The sequence below is a fragment of the Microcaecilia unicolor genome, chromosome 5 (genome assembly GCF_901765095.1).
Source record: "Microcaecilia unicolor chromosome 5, aMicUni1.1, whole genome shotgun sequence".
Lineage (NCBI taxonomy): Eukaryota > Metazoa > Chordata > Amphibia > Gymnophiona > Siphonopidae > Microcaecilia > Microcaecilia unicolor.
Genome location: NC_044035.1, coordinates 197,762,365 through 197,779,553, shown reverse-complemented (window position 1 = coordinate 197,779,553; position 17,189 = coordinate 197,762,365). Strand labels below are relative to the sequence as shown.

Here is a 17,189-nt window from a genome sequence, read left to right as displayed (position 1 = left end):
TTTTACTGATTTCTTATGATGATGCATCTATGACATCAGAATATCACAAAAACTCAATATAGTTCGCTGGTTTAGAAGGAAAAAAGCACCCATAAGTATAAAAGTTGAAAGTTTTTATGTATAGTGTTTTTGAGTAGGCAGTAATAGTCTATGCCACCATTCTGCATTTTCCTCATGCCACTGTACTGAGATCAGCTCTTATATGGTGATCAGACTCAGTTGCAATCATCTTTCTGGACTTTTTAAATACATTACCTATGCTTTTATTCAGAGCTTCTAAGAATAAAGAGAACAATACTCAAGAATATAAAAACAAAAAACCTACAAAATGTGTGATAATAAAAAAGTAGCTGATTTAAGGTGGCTTTGAAAGTAGTGGTAGATCTACAGATTGAATATTTAGAAGTTGCTTATTGAAAGCCTAGAATTAATGTGGGACATAATCTTTATATTTGAAAAGGATGGTAAGACAGAATACTGGGATTATAGCGAACATACAATGATACTGAAGTAGGAGACAATGGAAGAAGCTGACCTTTTAGGACCAAATTCTATGAATGGCACCGAAAAATTGTTGTTGATAATATATAGTAAAAAACCCCTGCGCTAAACCCTATTCTGTAAATGGCGCTTAGGTGCTATTTGCTGGAATTCGTGCCTACCTTTAGATGCAAGGATTTACACCAAATAAACCCTGGTGTAAATCCTGAAGCCTAAACTATGCACGGGTTTCCCCCCCCCCCCCCCCCCCCTTATTCTATAACAGCATGCATAAATTGCTGGAACATCCCTGATCTGCCCTTGACCCTCCCATTGCTGCACCCTACCCCTTTTTAGAGCTGTGTATAAATATGCATGTATAAATTTAAATTAATGCCAGTTAGCATCAATAACTGATAGGGCCCAATTATTGTGCCAATTAGCATCAATAATTGGGCCCAATTATTGGTGCTGATTGGCTCGTTTAGCATTCATTTTAATCATAGTAAATCATAGTAAATGACGGCAGATAAAAAGACCTGTACGGTCCATCCATTCTGCCCAACAAGATAAACACATTTTACATGGTATCTGATATTTTATACCCTTGTTTGATTTGTCCTTGCCATTCTCAGGGCACAAACAGTACAAGAACAGTGCTGGGCAGACTTCTGCGAAGTTCTGAAGCTAATGTCTAAACCCCTTAAAATTTACACTCCAGCCCATCCATATCTATTCACTCATGATCAGGGCATAGACCGTAGAAGTACTACTACTACTACTACTATTTAGCATTTCTATAGCGCTACAAGGCATACGCAGCGCTGCACAAACATAGAAAAAAGACAGTCCCTGCTCAAAGAGCTTACAATCTAATAGCTGCCCAGCACCGGTTTTGCTTCCCAATTACTGGCGTTGCCACCTAATCTCTGCTAAGATTCAGTGGATCCTTTCCTTCTAAACAGGATTCCTTTGTGTTTATCCCATGCGTATTTGAATTCCATTACTGTTTTCATCTCCACCACCTCCCATGGGATTTATTCAATTAAATTGCATGTGCAAATTGGGCGCACACCCAAATTTGCACATGCAAATTTTAGTGCCATTTATAGAATTTGGGGGTTAGTGTCTTCATTAAAATGGTCCAATGGAGACTGAAGTATATGGCCTGGCCTCCCTCATGTTCAGTACAGCAAAGTTTAATAATCTTATGCTACAGACATCTGCCTAGAGGAGCTGGTAAACAGAATTCTTTCATGTTCCCTTGCCCACTTGTAGAACTGAGCAATGATTAAGTTGTATCAGCTCACTAGCAGACAACCTCTTGATTCTAATTTTTGTGTACATGGTATTTTTTAACTGAGTTTGGGGAGGAATAGGGGCTTAGCTTTCAGTAATCTCCACACTCTTTTATCTTTCATATGTGACGTTTATTATAGATGTCGGCAGAAAAGGCCCACATTGTCACCCATGTTCCACTTACAATTTCTATGTGTGTGTATCTGTGATGCAGTGATCATTCACCTTTTTTCTCTTGCTGGTTTTTAGCTGCCTTTTTCCAGGATTGCATCTCTGAGCAAGATCTTGATGAGATGAACATCGAAATAATTCGGAATACGCTATATAAGGTATGTGAATCATTGTCCACATACTTTCTGATCTGGAAAGAGGTATGAAGGATTGAAATTATTGATACTTTGGCAACATCTCTCTTTATTACTGCAACTTTATCTGTTTTCTTCACACCTATCAGCCCAGTCCACTTACAGCAAGATTGAGTATTTTATGCAAACTGTGTTAAAGCATCTTGTTGCCCAGGACATGTGGTTGAAATGACTTGCTAAACTAAAAAGTATTGTTTGGGACAATGTGGGGAATGCTTTATAGGACCCGATGGCGGCAGCGGCGGGGAGGAGGGTGGGAGAGTGAGCAACACCGGACCCTGTCGGAACGGAGGGAGGGAGATTGACACCGACCTTGTGTGGGGGGGGGGGGGAGGCAGGAAGATTGGGAGAGTGACACCGAACTTGGAAGGGGGAGCAGGAGGGGGGGGGGTGGTATGGAGGGAAAGCAACACCAGACTTTGTGGAGGGGGAGAGGGAGGCAAAGTGACACTGGACCTTGGCGGGAAGGAAGAAAGGAGAGAGGGAGAGTGACATGACCTTGCAAGGGGAAAGAGGAAGGAAGGGCATGGGGTATAGGCAGTGGTGTGCTGGAGCCGGCTCGCTCCGGCTCGCAAGATCCGGTTGTTAAATTTTCTTCGGACTTGCGAGCCGGTTGTTAAAATGGGCGAGCCGGCTCTCCTCCCTCCCTCACGGCCGGTCCGACCCGACACGGTAAGCATGGCGGGGGCGTCATGCTTACCGCCACTTATCTGCCCGCCCTGGCGCCCTCTTCTTCCCCCAAGGATCATTTTTATTTTAAATTTACCTAACCTCCGTTCGTCTGTCCGTCACTGGAAGCGCTCTTCCCCTCCCGGGTCCTGACGTCTCTAGCAGAAGCTTATTGATTTCGTTCATTCTCATTGTCCCGCCCTCGAGGGCTCAGGGAGAGAGGGGAATTGCTGGATAGGGATGAATGGAGGGGGCAAGGGACAGACGAGCATAGATGGGAGGGCAGGGCTCAGGGAGAGAGGGGAATTGCTGGATAGGGATGAATGGAGGGGGCAGGGGACAGAGGAGCATGGATGGGAGGGCAGGGCTCAGGGAGAGAGGGAAATTGCTGGTTAGGAATGAATGGAGGGGACAGATGGGCATGGATGGATATGGATGGGAGGACAGGGCTCAGGGAGAGAGGAGAAATTGCTGGACATAGAAGGGAGGGAAGAGAGATGAAGGAGATGAAATGAGAGAAAAGGAAGAGAGGAGAAAAACTGCACATGGATGAAGAAAATAGGCAGAAGCTGAGGACCAGAAAGGAGGAAAGGAAAGAAATAAATGGAAAGGAAGCCCTGGAAACGGAGTTAAGAGGACAGATAGCAGCAGAATCAGATACTGGGCCAGCATGATCAGAAAAACAGTCACCAGACAAAGGTAGAAAAAAAATAATTTTATTTTTATTATAGTGTTTGGAATATGTTCACTGAGAATCAGGTGCTCAACATTAAAAGTTTATATTTATTTACTTATTTATGGCATTTTATCGCACATTAAACATGAATTAGATTGGAACCTGGGATCATTTAATTTTTTTTTCCTGGAGTAATGCATTGCCCCCCCCCCCCCTCAGGCTTTCTCCCCGGCTATAGCCAGCTCTGCAATTTGGGGGGGTGGGGGCGCAGAGGGGGACCGGGGAGAGAGCCTGTTGTTAAACATTTACCAGCACACCACTGGGTATAGGGCCTTGGAAGCAAGGGAATGAAAGAGAGAAACGGATGGAGCCTGGGGACTGATAGGGTGATGAGATCCAGTGGAGGGTAGATGAGGGCTAATAGGATGGGAATGAGGGCTAAGGAAGTGGGTGAAAAAAGATAGGGGTTTAGGAGACTGGATATTAAGTGAGAGGCAGAGGGAGCAATGGTAAAATCTAGTAGGTAGATGAGAAGTGAAACAGAGACTAAGGTGAGAGAGAGGGGGATAAACACAAATAAGGGTGGGGGGACATGAAATGAAAGGTCACTGCCAGACAGATGTAGAGAAGGAAAGGACAAAGCCAAGAGGAGAGAGAAGAAATGGAATCGCCAACATGGAAAAGAACTTAGAGAAGATGGACACGTGGAAAGTAGAAAAGAGACTGGGACCATCCCAATTAGAAAAATAAAGTGCTCGGACAACAAAGGTAGAAAAGAAATATTTTTATTTAATACTTTTCATGGACTGAGATGTGCCTGCTTTGTGAAATGTACGTCTTTTCTATTTTTGTATTTTGCAGAGTGCAGGAGAAAATACATTTCTGTTTCTTTTTTACCAGTGTTTACGTGGCTTTCTTGAGGGAGATCTCTATTTCAGTTTTTCTGTGGTTCCCTGTTTTCTATAGTGAGAAAGAATTAAATGTGCTTGGAGTTGTAGAATGATTAGAAAAATTAGTGCTCATTATTGCTTGTTATGTGAATGAATATTCTATCACTGTTTCATTATTGCTTGTCAAACCAGTCCAGTATTATTACATTTTAAGGGCATTTGTTTTAATTCATATATGCAGTCCTTACATGCACATGATTTTGCTTTTTAAACCCAAAGGTAAATCTTAAGTGTGGTTAAACAACGAGGCTTCTGTGGATAGGGACAGAGTTGGCGGGGATGGGGATAGAGTTCGCGTGGGCGGGGTGGGGACGGGGACAAACTTTCTCCCTGCGTCATTCTCTAGGAGGGGGCTCACCTCTGAACAAAATGCTTTATAGAACTTGGCACTCAAACCATCTGTGCCCAGAGCCTTGCCCCCTGCCAATCTCATGATCACACTTAAGAACTCCTGATGGGAAAAGGGTGCCTCAAGTAAAGCCTGATCTTCCTTGGAGAGGCATTATAAAGTTACTAGTAAAAATGGCCCGTTTCTGGCGCCTATGAAACGGGCACTAGCGGGCATGGGACTCCCTTCCCCTCCCCTTACGGTACCTGTTCAGTCGGGACAGGAAAGAAAGAGCCCCCTCTTTCCTGCCCGTAGCGGTGGTGGTAGCTTGCATCGTGTGGGAGTCCGGCTCTCGGCGTTTCAAAATGGCCGCCGAGAGTTGCAGTCTCGCGAGGCAGCTTGAAGTCTCGGCAGCCATTTTCAAACGCCGAGAGCCGGACTCCCACACGATGCAGCAAGGAAGCCACCGCTACGGAGGAAAGAGGGGGCTCTTTCTTTCCTGGCCCGACCGAACAGGTACCTCTAGACCACCAGGGAGACACGCGTAAGGGGAGGGGAGGTGACGGGGGGGGAGGGAGGTTGGTGAGGTTAAGCGTGTGCTACTGTGGGTGTGGCGGTAAGTTGTAAGGGGCGGGGCTATGTGGCGAAAGGGGCCGGGTTCATCTGCACGTCGGCGGTGGCTGGGGTTTGTTGGAAGGGGAGGAGTAGGGAAACTACTTCTCGCCATGCGTTAATTTGTTTTGGTGTTCCGCCCTCGATGTCATCACGTGTGAGCAAGGGCGGGGCATGAAGATGTTGTGTGGCTTCACCACCATGAAACCACGAACCGGTGTGTGAGTGACTTCAGTGACGTCAGTGTCCTCAGAATGTTGAGGCTGCGTTTTATTATAGTAGATGAGAAAGATACTCCTGTATTGCAGATGCAGCTAGACTCATAACCTGATTATATAGCTTCTCATAGCATTGAATAAAAAGTTCCCAAATCTCTCTATCAGTATCAGAAGACTGCCACCATTCCCCTTAATCTTCGAAATCGTGGTCCTCTTCATCCTTTCCCTCAGATGTCTCACTAACATTTTCCCAGACTTATTTCCAAATTCAAATTGCTTGAATAGATTTTGCATAAACTTCACCTTATCTACCTACAAACTGTAACTCGAATCTACATTTTTTCAAGCTAACCGAAAGTTCAGCAGTAGGTCGCCTCTGATGCTGCCTCTCAAAGTCCGTTACTTAAATGCGGAGGCCAAGCTCAAGCTGGTCCCAAGCTTGTCTTTTCTGTTCTCCCCAGTTTATCAAATGACCCCTCACCACATCTTTCAAAGCATCTCACAAGGTCCCATCCACAACTGTTCATCATTTCTGTCCAAATAATGATGCATAATAGCAAAATATCTTCACAGACCTCTGGATCCCCTAACAGATGCTCATTAAACCTCCAAAACATTGGCCCTTCTCTCCATCCAAAGCCCCCAGAGCTATCCAAACAAGTGCATGATCAGAAATTTGAATGCTATCAATATGTGAATCTACAATTTGACCCCATAGTTGCCTACTGCACCACAGAACATCTATGCAAGTATATGTATCCTGAACATGAGAATAAACATGTCCCTGAAGAGGACAGTACAAATAAAAAAAGTAGCACATATGAATTTATCTTCTTGGGCAGACTGGATGGACTGTGCAGGTCTTTTTCTGCCGTCATCTACTATGTTACTATGTTAAAAGAATGTTTGTTGTTTCAGATATTGAAGCTGCCAAACATCTAAAAGATCAAACAATGTAACCAAATGGAGAAGCTGAACTAGCCTCAGTACCCCCTTCAAATGGTCTAAAGATGCTTCTGGAGGTAGATTTCAATCCCCCCCCCCCCCCCCCCCCCCACAATAGCACTACTCCCTGAATAAATCCTGAAAGGGCCTCCCATAGAAAATGAAAAAACCCCATGACCAATATTGGGAGCATAAACATTAATCAAAGTATAACATCTACCTCTTTGCCAACCTCTAATCACTAAACATCTCCCCAGAGGATCTCTGTAATTTCCATCCTGAAGAAATGAACACCCCTGCGGATGTATTTTATTTATTTATTGCATTTGTATCCCACATTTTTCCACCTTTTTGCGGGCTCAGTGTGGCTTACAATATATTGTGAATGGTGGAAGTACAATTTGTTGCATTACGATTATAGGTTACACTGGTCCCCCTTTTTTCTCCCTTGAGGGATCAAAATGAGTAAAACATTCAGTGTAATCTCTAGATTGTAGGAGGTGTTTATCACACTTCTGTATATGTGTTTCTTGCAGCATAACAACATTCAATTGTTAATTATGCAATTCATGGAAAACAATGTTACGTTTCCATTCACATTCCAAGTTACGTTTCCATTCACATTCCAAGATCCCACCTGAAAACCCTGTTCCTTATGTCCCCCCAAATTTCCTGACTAGCTGGCTCCGACCCGCAGCAGCAGAATAGAATAGAGGAAGTGACTCTCCACTGGGTCGAACTAGCAATGCAATTAAATTTGCCAACTAGCCCACATATATCATAATCATGACCAATTACCCCCCCTAAAGATATCCTCTCTGTCAGTAGTCACATTCATTGTCATCTAGCACTATTAGCAAAAGTCAGACACTCCATGGAATTCCCAAGTTAATAAGCAACATTTTCCCAGTGCACAAATATGTAGGACACATAGTCCAACTAGAAAAAGATAAGCAATAGCACAATCTAGTAATGCAGAATCAGGTAGTAGATGATCTCTTGTCTGAAGCCCCATCCATCTGGCTCTCCCAATGAGGGCGCACCATCTGCCAAGAATTGTTGCTGTTCTTCTCGTGGAGCGATTGTTGTGGAGAGACATGGATTGGTAAATCAGTATAGCTCAGATCTGCCAGGGCTTTCCACGCTTCTGTAATGGTGTGAACACATCGAGAATGGGTCCTCCCCCCCCCCCCCCCCCCCCCCAAGGCCACTCTTAGGCCAAAAGGATGTAACCAATGATACTGCAGTCCAGCTTTTGTAAATATTTTGTGACATCTCACAACTCTTTATGTTTTAATAAAGTACTCCGCGGCAAATCTTGATATATAGCAATCTGGCAATTGTCCCACTTCACTTTTCTCAAAGCTCGAGCCTTGTGCCAAACTTACTCTTTAACATAAAATCGTGAAAGCTGACTATAATATCTTGTGAAATAGTGTCCCGCTGAGGCCCAAGGCTCCTATGAATTCAATCCAAAACAATTGGACATGTGGCTTGCTCTGAAGTACTGCTGTTATTCCCTGTAGCAATATCTCACATATGTCTTTAATGACTTGCTGACAGTTCTGATATTTTTCCACTTCCAGAATACCCTTAAATCGCAGATTACAGCATCTGGAGTGATTTTTTTCCCCCCAGATCCTCCAGAGCTGCTTGCAACTCCTGACAAAATTTAGTTTCCAATTTTGAGATTCAAGTGTTTAGAGTGTCTCATGGACTCTGTCTAGCCTGACTTCCGCCTGCTCAGTCCTGGTGCCAATGTCCCACATTTTAGTACGTAAGTCAGCCATATTACCTTAGTAGAGAAAAGAATGCTGAAACTGCCATGACACTGTTCCCCCACATTATTGCCATTATTCTTTTTCTCTATTAAGGGGAAGTGTATTCTCCGAGGACAAGCAGGCTGCTTGTTCTCACTGATGGGTGACGTCCACGGCAGCCCCTCCAATCGGAAACTTCACTAGCAAAGTCCTTTGCTAGCCCTCGCGCGCCCGCGCGCACCGCGCATGCGCGGCCGTCTTCCCGCCCGAAACCGGCTCGAGCCGGCCAGTCTTCTTTTGTCCGCACTCGGTACGGTCGTGTTTTCGCCGTGTCGAGCCCCGGAAAGTCGACCTCGCGCGTCCAATTTGTTTTGAACGTGTTTTTTTCCTTCGGGAAAGCTTTGTCCTAGTCGGGAAGTGCTCCGGAAAACCCCCCGCCGGGTTTCGTGTAAATCCTCCCCGTACTTCCAGCTTTTTTGCCCCGGTAAGTTTTCTTTCGTCGTCGGGGTAGGCCTCTTTTCGGCCTCGGTCGAGATTTTTTCTCCCTCTAAATTTGGTGCTTCAAATTTCGCCATTTCGGCTTTTGATTTCGCCGGCGTGATTTTTCCGCCCATGACATCGAAGCCTTCCAGCGGCTTCAAGAAGTGCACCCAGTGCGCCCGGGTTATCTCGCTCACTGATCGACACTCGTCGTGTCTTCAGTGTCTGGGGGCCGAGCACCGCCCTCAGAACTGCAGTCTGTGTTCCCTGCTTCAAAGGCGGACTCAGGTAGCGAGACTAGCCCAGTGGAACGTGTTGTTCTCGGGCTCTTCGTCGGCATCGGCACCGGGATCTTCGAGTGCATCGACGTCGTCAGCGTCCAGACCTTCTTCCTCGGCCGCCCCTGCATCGAGTGCATCGAGGCATCGGGCCTCTGCATCGGCGCCGAGACATCGGATAGCTGCATCGACGTCGGTGGTACCAGGACCTCGTCTGCTGATGTCGTCGGACGGTGGTGCATCGGGTGGAGTGCAGGTGAGGGCTGTCCATTCCCCTGCTGGTGGCGGTGAGCCCTCGGGTGGGTCTCCGCCTACCCTGAGGGCTCCTGCGGTACAGCCCCCCCGAGATCGACCTTCTTCAGTCTCGGCCCCGAGGAAGCGACGGATGGATTCGACGTCCTCCTCGTCGGTGCCGGGGAGCTCCGGTGACATGCTTCGGAAGAAATCGAAGAAGCATCGACACCGGTCTCCTCCCCGTGTCGGCACCGAGAGCTCTGGGTCGCCGAGGGATTCGGCACCCAGCAGGCATCGGCACCGAGAGGACCGCTCACCCTCTGTTCAGGAGGTGTCGATGCGCTCCGCTCTGGACAGCCCGGAACAGCCTCCATGCCCGGAACAGGTACTGACGTCGACGCCTGCATCGACCTCTCAGCCTTTCTCTGCAGCCGCTCTAAACGAGAGCCTCCGGGCCGTTCTCCCAGAGATTCTGGGAGAGCTGTTGCGCCCTACCCCTCCGGTACCGGCGGTGCTTGCGCCACCGGTACCGTCGAGCGTGGCGCCGGCTGGCCCATCGCCCAGGTTGAGGTCCCCGACGTCGGTACCGCGTGCCACCTCCCAGGAAGGCTCCCCGACTACGTCGGCGGAGGGAGCTTCGCCGATGCGGGCGAGGGAGTCTACCTCTCGACGCCCCCATCGTGGACGGGGTTCCACGGAGTCGAGCAGGGCGAGGTTGCAGACACAGGTCCGTGAACTTGTGTCTGACACCGAGGGTGAGGCCTCGTGGGAGGAAGAGGAAGATCCCAGATATTTCTCTGACGAGGAGTCTGAGGGTCTTCCGTCTGATCCCACTCCCTCTCCTGAGAGACAGCTTTCTCCTCCCGAGAGTCTGTCTTTTGCCTCCTTTGTCCGGGAGATGTCTACGGCCATCCCCTTCCCGGTGGTTGTGGAGGACGAGCCCAGGGCTGAAATGTTTGAGCTCCTGGACTATCCTTCTCCACCTAAGGAAGCGTCCACTGTTCCCTTGCACCATGTCCTGAAGAAGACATTGCTTGCGAACTGGACCAAGCCATTAACTAATCCCCACATTCCCAAGAAGATCGAGTCCCAGTACCGGATCCATGGGGACCCAGAGCTGATGCGCACTCAGTTGCCTCATGACTCTGGAGTTGTGGATTTGGCCCTAAAGAAGGCTAAGAGTTCTAGGGAACATGCTTCGGCGCCCCCGGGCAAGGACGTGCAGTAGGTGAAATGTGGCCACATTGGGCTATTTTTAATAAAAGTGCTCCACTTCATCTTCTGTGATCCATTTCTTCCATTGATGGTATATTATTTGTTATCCATTGAGAATCGCAGATCATGCGGAATGTAAATTTTTTAAATAAATGAAAGAGGGGTTGATGTCTTACATTATTTACTGATTAAAAAATAGGAAGCAAAGGGTGTAAAATACATGATCAATTTTTCCAGCAGAAAGACGTAAATAGTGGAGTATAGAGCAGGGATCTGTACTGGGACTGTTACTAACTTATTCATTAATGATCTGGAAAAAGGGAATAATGAATGAAGTGATCAAATTTGTGCATAGGAATCTGAAAGTCTTTTTTTTTTTTGTATCATTTCTTTACAGGCTTATCTTGAATCATTCTACAAGTTCTGCAAGGGACTTGGAGGCACCACTGCTGATGCCATGTGTCCAATTCTTGAGGTGGGTATAACTTCATACCTTTTACTTATTATTTTATTTTGGATTTAACTTAGACATTTTCAGCAGTAACATACATAACATAGTAGATGACGGCAGAAAAAGACCTGCACGGTAGCTGAAGGTGAGCTGCATTCCAGCACGGTATTTCCCTTTTCCCTGTGGGCTTAAAATCTATTGGAAGGCTCTATTCCTAGAAGATGGAAGGACAATCAAGTAAGACCCTTAAAAGAATACACAATCAGGTCAAGCAGACCCCTTTTCTTTGCCTGTTTGTAATCTGCCATTCGTATCCAAAATTTTAGTAAAGGCAGTTTTGCTGCAGTTATCTAGACAAGTGAATGCATTTCATCCAAGACTGTCAGGAGTGGTATTGCAATTATTCACAAGTGAACTTGATATTAACTTAGATGATAGAAGAATAGCACTATTAGTGATTTAGATCTAAGTAGCAGCATTTGGTCTTAAGATCATCAGCTTCTGTTACCACGTTCATATGAACCAGGGATCTCTTCAGTGGTTTCATTGTTCCTGATAGGGACCGTTCCTTCTCTGTTCTCTGGAATGCTCTAATGTCATGAACATTGGAGTCTGGCGTACCTCAGGGATCCATCCTACTGCCAATCTTATTTAATATTTTTTTTGTATCATTAGGTAAATTAATTCAGGTCTATGGTAGTAGTGCATATCACAGTGACAATAATGATAAGCTGGTGGACCTCTCTTACCTGATCTCTCTAAATTGAACACCTGTTTGTCACATGCTGCGATTGAGGGTGTTGTGCAGCTCAGGGGGGAGGGGAAAACACCTTGGCTGGTAAGTTGAATACTTTCAGCAATACTTGAGGATGATATGTGGTTATAACCAAAACTTTATTTTCTTTGGCTGCCTTTATGATTGGCATGGTGGAGACTTGACAATCAATATTTAAGCTTGGGTGTCTGGGGCCTGCGCAGAATGTTGGGCGTGGCTCTGGCCACCCTGTTGGGCAGACTGGATGGACTGTGCGGGTCTTTGCTTACCATTATTTACTGTGTGTGTTACTGTGTTTGTAATCAGTTATGAATTGGTTTGCCAGGTATAAATTGAAGCTGAACCCCTTAAAATGCAAAACGATGAGGGTGAGACAACCTTCCTCTACATTGCCTTTCAGATCTATTGCCTATCTATTACTTTTGAAGGAAACAATTCAGATTCTAGGTGTGACTTTTGACCCTTATTTATTGTATCAGTTGCGCATTTCTCTAGTTTCAAAAGCTTTGTTTTCTTTCTGTGTGATTTGATCCTTATGTCCATATCTTCAACAAAAAGGATTCGCTATCTCTAGTTTTTGCTCTGAGTACTTCACACTTGGATGAACGTAGTGCCTTGCTGTGCTTGCAGTTGATTCAGAATAGTGCTGTCCAGCTTGTTAGATTTGACTACTTTATACCGCTGTCGACAGGCAACCAGTTGTTTTTGTCTTAAATATAGGACTTACTTTAATATCTTGACTATTGTTAAAATTTTGATACTCAACACTGCATGTCTTAAGAGTGTCTGACCTGCATTTGACCATACCCTCCCCAATAATGACATGGCTGGAGTGTATATTCAGTATGCAAGCACTGATGTTATGGAATTCTATTCCAAACGTCTTAAGGACTATTGTAACATACTTGCCTTTTATTCCAAAGTTAAACCTGATTGTTTACTCATGCCTTTGGATCAACCATGAAGAATTCTAAGTGCACAGTTGTAGCTGGTGTTGTCTTATAGCGTGTTAATAATAATATTAAATTGTTTGTGATATAACTTGGCTGTTCTTTTGCAATATATTTTAACTATGTGACATGATTTGTTTGTCTTGGTTGCTTTGCACTGTCATTTATTTCTCCTACTTTTGTAAACTTCCTTGATGCTTATACAGTTAAGCTAAGTTTGTGTGCTGCTCAGAAGGCTAACTAATTGGGAACTGACCTGGGCATTTTGGAGTAAGCAGATTGGTGGCAGCAAGCAGAGTTTCGGAAGGAGAGAGCCCGTGGGACACCACCTGCATGGCGCCAAGCCACGACCCTAGCCATCCTATATTTTCAGTCTTCTGTGTTGCGGCTTCAGCTGTGTGACCTACAGGGTGTGAGACCAAAGGGGTGTTGTGCTAAAGATGGTGATGCGAAAGATGAAAGTGAGCCCACTGTTCTAGTATGATGAAGCTACTCCTCCACTCAATCTGGTGTAGGAAGGAAATTAGTTGCTGGTGTGTTGTCTCCATAATATCTTGATGTTTGTTTTGTATCTCTTAACAAATAGAACAGTAATTCTGAACGTATGTATTGCGAGGCCTGACAGCTTCCCACACACTCCTCTTTCTCCAAGGTTCTACAGGATGTGGCTTGAGTGTCATCCTCTGACACACTGATGCTTTCTTTTCTGGGCCACAGGAGTGTTCCGTCTGCTCTCGTACTAGCTATGTGGGGCAACAGCAATTTTTCCTCCACTTGTTCTGGTGCTGAGATTGGTACACACGTGTGGCCATGTAAGGCCTATAGGAACATTGGCCCAGCCGCAGTCAATGTTTATCCACCCTCAGCCTACATATGAGCGTGCTCAGAATATGCAGGCAGGCAGGCAGGCCCTGCTCTGATGCTCAGAATTCATCATGAAATCAGCATCAAAGCTGGACATATTCGTGCATTTTCAATGTGCTCTGATGCAAGCAGAGGAGGAATGAATGGTGCAAGACTTTCTGCTGCAGTCATCTCATAGAGGTAAGATGCACACATGAGACAGAGAAAAAGCCCTATGTGGAGTTAGGGGAGCGAGTAAGAAAGACAGATGGCACATGTTGGATGGGATATTAAAGATAAGGGTTGAGCATGGACTGAAGTTCAGTGAGACAGCAGGAATTTGGAGTCTGGGTGGGAACTTAGGGGAGGAAGAGCTTTAATTTGAGGTTGTGAGTGTTCTTTGGAAGGGTGGGGTTAGCAGGGTCTGTGAAATAGTGTGGTGAGAGAGGGATTCCTGGGGAGGAAACAGCAGGGACTCAGGAATTCAGAAGAGAGCATGGGAGGACAGGGGGAGAGAACGGGCTCAAATTGGTTGGGGGAAGTATGGGAACTTAAGTGATTTGGGGGGGTTGCTAAAGGGAAACGTAGACTCTGGGTAGTGAGGGAAAAGTGGTACCTGGTGGGAGGAAGAAGCCTGTTGGGGGAAGCAATGGATTGATTAGAAAAGTAGTAACATAGAGTGGAGAAGAGAAATAAAGATTGGGGAGAAGAGATACCTGAGGAGGAAAGAGTAGGGACTCGGGTACGGTTTGGGGATGGCAAGTGAATGAAGACTGTGAGTGAGTGAGAATAAGGACTTGAAGGAGAGAGCCAGGGACTCTTGAGTAGGAGAGAGGCTTCCTGGACAGGGATGGGAAACCAAAGACTCGGATCAGGTGGGGAAGGAAGTTGAGGCAGAAAAGCCAACAAGAGAAATTCAACAAAAGGAGAGCCAATACAATTAGAGAAGTGGAATGTGGAAAAACAGCCATATTGGTTTTTAGGTTAATTTGATAAAATCTTAAAAACTATATAGTATCAATTATTTTTTATATTTATGGTCTTATTCATTGGATAATGGATCCTTCACTGGTTTGTTTAGGTTATTTCACAATGAGCTTGATAGAGAGAATCTGTGGTGGTATTATTGCAATATTAGAATCAGAACCTAGCATATCTTGAGCTACTATTAAAACCAGTTTTTTTGTTAATGAATCTTATGAGGAAATGCCCTAGTTCTGCTTGCCACCCAGTTTTTTTTTTGTTGTTTTTGGAGGGGGTGGGTTCTGAGGATGCAAAGTATTTTATTACACATGAATTCTGCAGTCAGTGGGTTGGGTGAAGAACAGACTCATTGTAAATGCTGGTGTATTTGGGCATTATATTTGACACAAAATGAGAACGTTCTTACAGAGCGCGGGAGGTCAAAGCTGGTTCAACAAATCGTCTTCTCCTTAGTCAATGCAGGCCTAGATTCTGGGATTATGTCCAGGTTCCTGGGGTCAGTGATGGCGCTGATGGAAGTGGTGTCATAGGCAAGGGCTCATATGTGGCCATTATCTCTTCTCAACCACTGGTCTCCGGTGTTGCAGAAGTATGACCTTTATCATCCTTGGACACTGGTTGCCAGATGAAATATGCAGTGGTGTTTGTTGCCCAGGAATTTTGTCTTTCTGAGCTCCCAGCAAGTCAGGTTGGGGAGCTCATTACGAGATCCATCTGGCACAGGGCACCTGGAGGGAACAGGAGTCTGTGGTCGATAAATCGCTTGGAGCTCAGGGCAGTGTGGAGTGCTTTATATGACTTTGCTCCCTTTCTGGTGGGGGCCCCGGTCTGAGTTTTTTCCGATAATGCAACCTCAGTGTCTTATATCAACAATCAAGTCATCTGATGTAGTGGAGGTGGCTTCCCTCATGAATTGGGTTGAGAAAAATCTCTGCTTGTCAGGAGCTCACATTGCAGGATCCTTGAATGTGGAGGTGGACTTTCTCATTAGGTACTCCTTGGGCTCGGGAGAATGGGAACTATCCAACTAGAGGTTTTAGCTGATAGTGGACCAATGGGGTTCTCCACATCTGGACTTGATGGTAATGAAAAGGAATGCCAAACTGCCCAAGTTCTTCAGCTGTCGGAAAGAACCAGCCCTGGCCGGAGATGCATCTACTATATGTCTTCCCTCTTTGGCCCACGGTAGGCCGCATGTTGAAAAGGATCACATTGCTTCGAGGTGGAATAATTCTCGTAGCCCCTGATTGACTGCGGAGTCTGTGGTACTCTTATGGCTTGGCTATTGAAAGGACTGTATTGAGACAAAAAAATTATTCTGATTCAGTCATTGCTACCTTGCTTCAGGTTCGGAAATGCCCTATATCCATGGTGTATGTAGGGGTGTGGAGGACATGCAAGGGCTGGTGGTCTGAGTGCGGACTTTCTCCCTTCTCTGCGCAGATCGCACACATCCTAGCTTTTTTCCAAGCAGGTATTCAGAAAGGATTAGCATTGGGTTTTCTAGAAGTTTAGGTTGTGGCTTTGGCCTGTTTCAGGGAACAACTACAGAAGACATGTCTTGTTGCTCAACTGGACATCATTTGATTCTTGTGGGGAGCAGGCCGCTTGGGGCCTCTCTTTCGTACACTGTGTCCAGAGTGGAACCTAATTTAGTCCTTCAGGCTCTTCAGAAATCTCCTTTTGAGCCCCGGAAAGCCTCCTTGAAAGATCTTGTGCTAAAGACATTATTCTTTGTGGCTGTTGCATCAGCACGTAAGGTTTCAGAGCTTCTGGCTGTATTGTTAGGATCCATTTCTTTGCTTTTTGGAGGTGGGGGCCTCTCTGCACACAGTTCCTTCTTTTCTTCTGAAAGTGGTATCAGCATTTCATTTCAACCAATCTGTGGAACCGCTGTGCTTTCGCAGAGAGGACGAAAAGGCTCTGTAGTCTTCTTAGAAGCTTCTTGATGTGTGTAGAGTCCTCATTAGATATCTGGCAGTCACAAATTTGTTCTGCAAATCGTACAGATGGTTTGTGCTTTTTGGTATACAGAGGCTTGGCCTCATGGCTTCCAAGCCCACAGTTGCTAAATGGCTGAAAGAGACTGTCGCTTCAGCTTATTTGTTTGCATAGGAGCAGGCTTCTCAGGCCTTGCAGTCTTATTCTATGAGGCATACAGTGACATCCTGGGTGGAGACTACCTTACTATCTCTGGTGGATTTTTGCAAGGCAGTGATGTGGTTGATGCTGTCATACAAATTATATCATAGTGATAGAATGGACCGAATTGGTGGAGTGGTAGCATTATACGTTAAAGAGGACCTTGAATCGAGTAGACTAAAAATTCTGCAGGACACAAAGCATATCTTGGAATCCTTATGGATAGAAATTCCCTGTGTAAAGGGGAAAAGGATAGTGAAAGAAGATTTAATTGGAGGCAAAAACACTTAATAAAATCTTTTTAGATATATTAGAAGCAAATAGCTGGTAAAAGAATCAGTTGGATCACTATATATGACCGAGGGGTAAAAGGGGCACTCAGAGAAGACAAGGCCTTAGCAAAGAGACTAAGTTAATTCTTTGCTTCGACCTTCACTGAGGAAGATGTTGGAGAGATACCAGTTCCAGAAATGGTATTCAATGTTGATGAGTTTGAAACAAATCTGTAAAACTGGAAGATGTAAAGGGACAATTT

General features: G+C 45.4%; 1 protein-coding gene across 4 annotated transcripts in view; it reads left to right on the top strand.

The window, feature by feature from the left end:
• The window catches only part of ATP6V0D1 (ATPase H+ transporting V0 subunit d1), a 590,366-nt gene that overhangs the window by 152,494 nt on the left and 420,683 nt on the right, over window positions 1-17,189 (top strand). For all 4 annotated transcript variants that reach the window (XR_003942203.1, XM_030203697.1, XM_030203696.1 and 1 more), the window contains 2 exons: window positions 2,029-2,108; window positions 10,907-10,984. Coding sequence is in view for 3 of the 4 variants with exons in the window: in XM_030203697.1 (XP_030059557.1) it covers window positions 2,029-2,108; window positions 10,907-10,984 (158 nt within the window). In the remaining variant the exon portion in view is untranslated. The remainder of the gene's footprint in view (window positions 1-2,028; window positions 2,109-10,906; window positions 10,985-17,189) is intronic.